Raw genomic sequence first — 8,375 nt, 5'->3', positions numbered from 1 at the left:
TCCCTTCATCCCTCCTTCCTCCATCTCTTCTCCTCTTCCTCCATCCCCCCTTCTACTCTTCCCCCATCTCTCCCTCCATCCCCTCCCTCCTCTCCTCCATCTCTCTTCCTCTTCCTCCATCCCCTCTTCCTCCCTTCCTCCTCCTCTCCATCCCCCCCTTCCCCCATCCCTCTCCCCCCTCCCTCCCTCCCCTCCCTCCCCCCTCCTCTTCCTCACCTCTCCCTCCTCCATCCCTCCCTCCCTCCTTCCTCCCTCTCTCCTCCTCTTCCTCCATCCCCAAATCCTCCCTCCCTCCATATCCCCTTCCCCCCCTCCCCTCCCTCCCCCCCCCTCCCCTTTCCATCCCTCCCCCCCCTCCTCCATCCCCCCCCCTCCACTCCTCCATCCCCCCCCCCTCCATCTCTCCCCCCCCCCTCCTCCTCCATCCCCTCTCCCCCCCCATCTCCCCCCCCCCCCTCCCCCCCCCCCCGTTACCTGCTCTCCCATCCCGGGCCGCCCCCGCCGCTCGGCGCCGCCGCCGCCAACAAAGGGGGAGCGGAGCCCCCCCGGCCCGGCCCCGCCCGCGGGGCACGACGGGAGCCGTAGTCCGGGGGGGCCGCGCGGGGCGTGCTGGGAAATGTAGTCCGGGGGGGGCTTTTTTATTTTGGGGGGGGGGGAACCGCTGTAATGACCCCCCCACAGCCTCCTCGCCCCCCCCCTTGGTGCCTCCGAGGCTCCAGACGGGGGGGTCAAGTAGGGAACCGGGATGGGAGACCCCCGGGGGTCCGCTCTGTGCTGGGAGGGGCCCTGAGACCCCCCCCAAAAGGGCTGAGACCCCCCCAAAAAGGGCTGAGACCCCCCCCCCCCAAAAGCAGCCCCCCCCCCCAGGGAAAAACGGGGTCCTGAGCCCCCCCCCAGCAGGGCCCACTGACACCCCTGGGTGTCCCAAGGGTCCTCTGACCCCCCTAGAGCCAACACTGGGACCCCCCCCAGGAAAATGGGGACCCCCCCCCCCCCCCCCCCCCCCCCCCCCTTGGGGGAGGGCAGCCCCCCCCCCAAAAGCCATCCCAAGCCAGCACCCTGAGCTCCTTGGGGCAAACGGGGCGGGGTTCAGGGCTATGAGACCCCCCCCCCACCCCATAGTCTGGGCACCCCCCCAGGCAGGGGGACCCCCAGGAAGGGGCCGAGGAACTCAGGACGCGGGTGCCCAGGGTGGGGGGGGGGGGACAGAGGGGGACAGAGGGGGTCCCCCAGCCGGGGGGGGACACACACGACAGGAGAGCAGCACACACTGGGGCGGGGGCGTTCTCCCAGTATGAGCCCCCCCAGCCTCCCACTTCTCCCAGTGACTCCACGTTGCCCCCCACAGCCCCCAGCTCTGGGGCAGGCCGTGCCCCCCCACCGGGAGGGATGTGGGGGGATTAAACAGGGGTCCCCGGGTGGCACGTCCCCAAATGTGGGTCCGGGGGGAGTCACCCCAGCCCCACAGGTGCCAGGTGCTGCCCCCGGGCCTGGTTCCTGCCCCCAATCCCCGTCCCTGTGGCGGTGGCAGGAAGCCGTGGCGTCACGGCGGGGCGATGGCAGGCCGGGACACCTCAGGGACAGCCCCACGGCGGTGACAGGGACCCCCGTGGGGACATTGGCGGCCCCTCAGAGCCCCTCAGAGCCCCTCGGAGCCCCCCCGGCACCAGTATGGGGATGTGGGGGCTTGGGGTCTTCGTCCCCCCTCCTCAGCGGTGAGTGGTGGGGGACGTGGCGAGGGGGGACGGGGACAGAGGGGATGGTGTTTGGGTCCCTCTGGCTTGGGGTGGGGGGCACTGAGGGGTTGTGGGGCTTGGGCCGGCCCCTGGGTGACAGCTGGGGACATGGGGGGACAAGGGGGGTTAGGGGGGACACTAGGGACATCTAGGGGGAAGCGGGTGGGTTTGGGGCACAGACGTGGGGACACGGTGGGGAGGGCCAGGGGTGGGCGACACGGCTGTGGCTGGGGGACAAGGTGAGGGGGGCAGATTGGGGGGGGCAGAACATGGTCAGGGGGGGGCAGGAAGGGGACAGCAGTGAGGGGACAGCCAGGCACAGAGCGCTGCGTGCTCAGGGGCCACAAGCAGGACGCCGCCGTGCCTCAGTGTCCCCATCCGGCCACGGTGGCACTGGGGGGGGGACAGGACACAGGGGGGGACACCCTGGCAGCAGCCAGCCCCCCGTTTCCCCATCCCCTGGGACCACCGTGATGTGACCCCCAAACCCCGTTCCCCACAGCGGGTGCCCTGTGGGTGACCCAGGACCCGTCAGAGGTGCGGGTGGCGGCGGGGCGAAGGGGTGGCCCTGGGGTGCTTGGTGGAGGCGCCGGAGCCCCCCCCAAATGTTCCGCGTGGAGTGGCTGAAGGGCGCAGGGGGGGGGGGTCCTGTGCAGCGCCCGCATGGGCCCCGCTGCCACCCACCGGCCCCCTGCGTCCCCGGGCTGAGCATCGCCTGGGAGCCCCCCATCGCCGCCCCTCAGCATCCAGCGGGGCACGGCCGGGGGGACGCGGGGTGCTACGTGTGCCGGGTCACCCTGGAGATCCCCCACTTGGCCACCGCCACCGGTAACGGCACCCGTGCTCACCGTCAGCACAGGTAACCCCCCCCCCCAGGGGTGATGGGGACACGTTTGGGGACATTGGGGTGCTGCCACCCCCGCTGTGCAGCACGGGGAGACCCTGGCTCTGTGCCCTTCCTGGGCAGCCCCAAGGGGGGGTTTAATGGGGGAGGATGGGATGGGGTACATCTGGGGGCTGTACTGGGGGATGTGGGATGGTGGGGGGGGTGGGGGGGTTAGTGGGGTCCCTGGGATGTGGTGTGGTGGTGGTGGGGTTACTGGGAGTCTCTGGGATGTGTGTGGGGGGGAGGGTTATTGGGGGTCCCTGGGATGTGGTGCTGTGGGGGGGGGGGGGTACTGGGGGGTCCCTGGGCTGTGGCTTGTCCCCGAGCGTTAGGGGGTGTCTGGGCAGGGGAATTGCCCAGTCCAGGGCGGACACGGTGCAGGAGGGACGGGGACAGGATGGGGACAGGATGGGGACAGCGCACAGTGGGGCCGGCACTGCCCTGATTCTGTTTCCCCCCCCCCCCCCCCCCCCAGCAGCAGCAGCTGAGGCAGGACACGGGGCAGGTAAGCGTGTCCCCGCTGGCCCCCCCCCGGCCCGGCAGCGGCGGTGCTGCGGTGGTGGCCCAGCTGCGGACATGGTGACATGGTGGCCCCTGTCCTTGCAGGGGCTGGCGGGGGGGCTGGCGGGGGGCCCTGGGGGGCGCCTTCCTCCTCTTCGTGCTGGCCTTCCTCGGCCACCGGCACTGGCGCAGGAGAGCAGGTAACCCCCCTGCCCACTCCCCCATCCCCAAATACCCCCCCTGCCCGCCCCGTCCTACCCCGTGCCCAAACCCCCCCATGCCCGCCTTTCCCACCCCTTCCCAAATTTTCCGTTATGCCCAAATTCCCTGTGCCCCCCTCCTCCCGTGCCCCAATACCCCCCCCCACCTCCCCCAGAGCATTTGCCCCGTTCTTGGAGACCCCCCCCGTGCCCTCCTGCCCCGCTCCCCTTCCCCTGCTCAACCTTGGCTGCTCCATCGGGGCTCACCCCGTGCACCTCCGGGGATGGGGGGGGCACCCAAGGGACCCCCTGGGTGTCCTCAGGAAGTCCCCTGGCTGTGCCAGCCCCCCCGGGGGCCGTGTTTTGGGGACCAGGGCTGGGGGTGCCCGGCCCTGCTCCCCCCAACGCCCGCCGCCCCTCAGACACAGCCACCTACATGAACATGCTGCCCCGCTCGGCACGGACCCCCAAGGAGTGATTGCCCCCCCCCAGAAGGTGACAAAGAGCAACGTGTACCATGGGTGGGGGCACCCCACTGGCCCTGAGGGTGCCCCCCCCCGGAGAGCACCCCCAAACGCCCCGCGCCGGGCCCCAGAGGCCCCGGTTGTCTGCGCTGGCAGGGGAGTGGCGGCGCCTGGGGCTGCTTTAAACAGGAAAAGCCCCCCCAAAAAGATGTGCAGCACCCTGCAACCCCGCTTCCTGTCTTCTGTGCAGCACCCGCAACACCCACCCGTGGTGGGGGGGTGGGGGGGCAACCGGTGCCAAATTCAGGGTGCCCCCAGCGCAACCTCCCCAGCACGGGTGGGCTCGGGCCGCAGGGGGCAGGGGACACACATGTCTGGGGCTGGGGTGGGAAGGGGGGGGGACAACGCGTGGCCAGCAGGCTCTGCAGCCCCCCTGGGCCCCCCCTCCCCATTTCAGGGAAGCTGCTCTGCGGTCCCGTGGCCTCGTTTCAATTTGCACCCAGGCATGCAGCGGCCGCAGCCACCGCTCCGGAAGCGCTCGCCCCATTCCCAGCCCTGCCGGAGTACGGAGGGGGGGGGGGGCACCACCATCAGCTCCCCCCTTCTGCACCCGGGGACCCCGGGGACCCCGAGCAGCCCTTCCCGGGATGAGAAGGGTGACCGGAGCCTGGCTCATCCCCCCCATGGGGGTGTCACCCCTCTCCCCCCACACCACAGCCCCCGGCGCGTCTGGAGCCTACGCGCCACGGAGCGCACGGAGCGCATGGAGAGCACGGCCACGCGTCGGCCTTTAATGGGGGGCACCGGGGGTCACGGGGGCTGCGCGGCCACCGGGTAGAGCAGGGAGAGGTGGCGGGCACCGCGGATGGGCAGCGCCCGCGCCGTGTAGTGCCTCACGGCCTCGGGCACCGAGGGGAAGGCGGCCCCCGCGCGCCCCAGCACGAAGTGTCGCTCCCGCGTCCTCGTCAGCTTCACGTGCACGAAGCCGTGGCTGCTCCTGTGGGGGGTATGGGGGGGGGAAACTGAGGCACGGGAGGGGAAACTGAGGCACACGGGGGGAAACTGAGGCACGTGGGGCACGGTCTTGGCCCCATGTGTGCAATATCAGCGTGGGGGGGACGTGCACGCGCACGCTGCGCGCAGGGGTGCGAGCACAAAAATGCACCACGTGCACAGCCCCGTCCTGACCCCAACCCCACAAAGGTGCTCGGGTTCTCCCCCAGGGGGTTTCTGGCCCCCCACTCACCTGAGCGAGAGCGAGTAGTCCTCAGGGCTGGTCTCACAGTCCCGCACCAAGAAGCTGCCCTCGCGGCACAGCGCCAGCAGCGTCTCCGCGCCCGCCCGCCCAATGGGGCCGTGGTACCACCTGCACGGAGCCGCCGTCACCCCAAAACACAGCACCCCAAAAACACAGCACCCCAAAACACAGCACCCCAAAACACAGCACCCGTGACCCCAGGACCCGTCTGCATCCCTCTGTCCTACCCCTGCATGAGCACATGGGGCTGGGCCGTGCCGCGGGGACCTGTCTGTGCCCCGACACCATGGGGGGACACAGCCACCCCAAAGGACCCTGAGGACCCACCTGCCCCATGGGGTGCAGGACAGATGTCCCTGCCGTGGGGACCCCTCCGTGCCACGGGGACCCCTCCGTGCCACGGGGACCCCCCCTACACCACAGGCACCCTCCTGTGCCATGGGCACCCCCCCACGCCACAGGGCCCACCTGTGGGGCACCCTCACTCGGTGCCTCCCACCGGGACGTTGGGGCCACCCCAAAGAGGAAGGGAACCCCCCAAGGGTGCGGGGTCTGTGTGTGTTGTGTCCCCCCCCCCAGACTCACGTCTGCTTCTCCAGAGGCAGGGAGGTGTCCACGTGCCCCGGGCTGGGGGGGCAGCCCGATCTGCTGCCCGGGGGGGGCCGGGGGGGCCGCGGCGGCTGCCGGGAGTGGCTGGGGGAGCGCTCGGGGCTCTCAAACTGCACTGCAGGGACAGGGGGGGGGGCGTCACCCACCGGGGGGGGTCCCAGTACCCCCACCTGATTCATGGGGACACCAGCAGCTGGGCCACCCGCCTGCGGTGCCGGAGCACCAAGGGGTGACCCTGGGTGTCCCCCCCGTGGGTGTCCCCCTCCCTGTGGGTGTCCCCCCCCAGGCTCTGCCTCGCCGTGATGCCCCATTGCACCCCCCCGGGAGGAACCCATTGGTGTCGGGGGGGCAATGGGGCCGGGGGCCCCCTGGGATTGTGTGGGGCGATACCCGGTGGCACCCACCCGTAGCAGGGTCCCAAGGGTGCTGCGCAGGAGCACTGGGGGATGCCGGGGGGGGGGGTCCCAGCGGGGAGATGTGGGGCTGGGGGACCCCCAGGAGGTACCCACAGGTCTGGAGGGGGGGGGGGTCTGGGGGGTTCGGGCACCTGCGAATGCCCGTGAGATGTGATCCTTCTTCCACTCCCAGGGCTGGTCGTACTCGTCGGCCGGGCGCTCGTCGTCGCGGGGCAGGCGGCTGTCCCGGGCCGTGGCCCCCCCCGAGCCCTCGGCCGCCTTCTCCCAGCCCTCGTAGGGGGTGTCGTAGAGCTGTGCCCCCCCCCGGGCTCTCGGCCTCTTGCCCTCGCCCCGCTGCGGGCACCCTGGGGATGGGCAGGGCTGGGAGGCGCAGCGGGGCCACGACGCACGTAGGGGGGGGGCACCCTGGGGTGTCAGACACCCCCCCCAAAAAAAAAACACGGGGAGGGGGTGTGGGGTGTGGGGGGGGCAGCGTCACCCACCTGCAGCCTCCCCGGGGTCCTCGGTGCCCCCCTCGGGCACCGCGTCCTGCTCCCCCTCGAAGGGCTCCGAGTACTCGCTCTCGTTGGGGCACTGCACGGGGGGGCCTGGGTGGGACGGGACCCCCCCCCCCGGTACCCCCCCCGCACCCCACACAGGTCCCCAACCCCGGGGACCCCCCCTCAGGACCCCTCTGGACCCCCCCATTCCCTGCTGTGGGTGCCCCCCCAGCCCCTTCCCGGTCCCTCCTACCCGGTTCCTTTGTGCCCTGTCCCCTTCTCCCCCCCCCATAAGTCCCCCCCCCCATAACTCCCCCCCCCCAGCCCCCTGCCCACTTCCCTCTCCCAGTAACCCCAGTTCCCCCCCCGCAGCCCCCCCACAGCCATCAGCCCCCCTCTCCTCCCCCAGTCCCCCCCCTTGCCCTCAGTTCCCCCCAGCCCCCCCCAGCCCCACCTCTGCACCCCCCCAGCCCCCCAACCCCCCCCCCCTTCCCCACTCCCCGCTCCCCCCCCCATAAAACCCCATCCTCCCCGTTGTCCCCCCCCCATCCTCGGCCTCCCTTCCCGGTGTCCCCCCCCGTGTCCCCCCCCCCGGTTCCTACCTGCTCCGGTCGGCGGCGCCCCCCCCCCATCCCCGCGCCCCCCACCCTCACCAAACGGTGCCGGGGGGAAGCGGCGGGGGGGGGCCGGTGCCGGTAGCGCTGTAATCGGGTTGGGGCGGCCGGGGGGGGGAACGCCGGGCCCCCCGGCCCAGGTAGTCCCGGAGCCACTTGGCCATAACGGGACCGGCACCGGGGGGGGGTGGGGGGGGGCACCGGGACCCCCCCGCAGCCGCCGCCGCCACCGCCGGGAGCCGCTTTGTGTCGCCGCCGCTGCACGGAGAGGACCGGAGCCCCCCGGCCCCCCCCCCCCAGCCCCCGCCTCGCCGGTAAAAGGGGGGGGGGGACACCGGCAACGAGGGGGGGGAAAAGGAACCGGGGGGGGGGGCGCCGGTACCGGGAGGAGGGGGTTAAGAGGGGAGGGGAAGGGGGTGTGACCCCGGTGGGGGGGGGGGGACCACCGGGACCCCCCCCCCCGGGGGTGGTGGTCGCAGGGCGCCCCCCCCTGCGCGACGTGGGGGTGAGGGGGGAGGTTGAGAGCCCCCCCCCCGGCACTGTTTGTGGGTTGGGGGCACAATGGGGGGGGGAGGGCACCCGAAGCTCAGGGGACCCCCGCTTTGTGCCCCCCCCCAGCTCTGGGAAGGGTCGGGGGGGCTGTCTCGGTCATGGGGGGGGCACACAGGAGGCCCCCACCCCCCCATAGGAGCCTGGGGGGGGGGACAGGAGCCCCCCCGTGCCACAAGGCCACCCGCAGCCCCCTGGCCCCATCAGCAGGGGCAGGAGGCCGTGCCCCCCCCTCTGCCCCTGCGGGGGGGCTCGAGGATTGTATGGGGTGGGGGGGGAAGGGTCAGGGCCCCCCCCGGTTGCCCCCCCCACCTCATCCCTTCCCAGAACAAAGGTTTCCCTTCCTGGAAGCACGGGGGGGGGCACACACAAGAGCTGGGAGGTGGGGAGGGGGCTGGGGGGGGACCGGGGGGGGCTTTGGTGGTCCCACAGAGCCCCCCCCCCCCCCCGCCAGCCCCCATCAAGCAGAGCCCGGGGCTGGAGCCCCAAATCCAGCATTAATATTTGAGGAGGGCTAATTACTGCGTGCGCACGGAATGCTAATTAGCCCCAGCACCACAGCCTGGGGGGGGGCTTCCCCTTCCCCCCCCCTCTCCCAGAACCACCCCACAAAGCCCCAGATCCCAAAAGCACCCCACAAAGCCCCCCCCCGCGGCCCACGCC

General features: G+C 72.2%; 1 protein-coding gene across 1 annotated transcript; it reads right to left on the bottom strand.

Moving 5' to 3' along the window:
* Positions 1 to 4,557: 4,557 nt before the first annotated feature.
* On the bottom strand, positions 4,558 to 7,459 carry SHD (Src homology 2 domain containing transforming protein D). The gene is given in 7 exon segments (XM_068661432.1): positions 4,558 to 4,784; positions 5,034 to 5,153; positions 5,631 to 5,769; positions 6,202 to 6,414; positions 6,553 to 6,643; positions 7,152 to 7,246; positions 7,249 to 7,459. Coding segments are annotated over 7 exon segments (924 nt in total). The 5' UTR covers positions 7,328 to 7,459; the 3' UTR covers positions 4,558 to 4,597.
* Positions 7,460 to 8,375: the final 916 nt, after the last annotated feature.

The sequence above is a fragment of the Anas acuta genome, chromosome 26, assembly GCF_963932015.1.
Source record: "Anas acuta chromosome 26, bAnaAcu1.1, whole genome shotgun sequence".
NCBI lineage: Eukaryota > Metazoa > Chordata > Aves > Anseriformes > Anatidae > Anas > Anas acuta.
The sequence above is the reverse complement of the archived record's forward strand: the minus strand, read 5'-3'. Positions and strand labels throughout refer to the sequence as shown.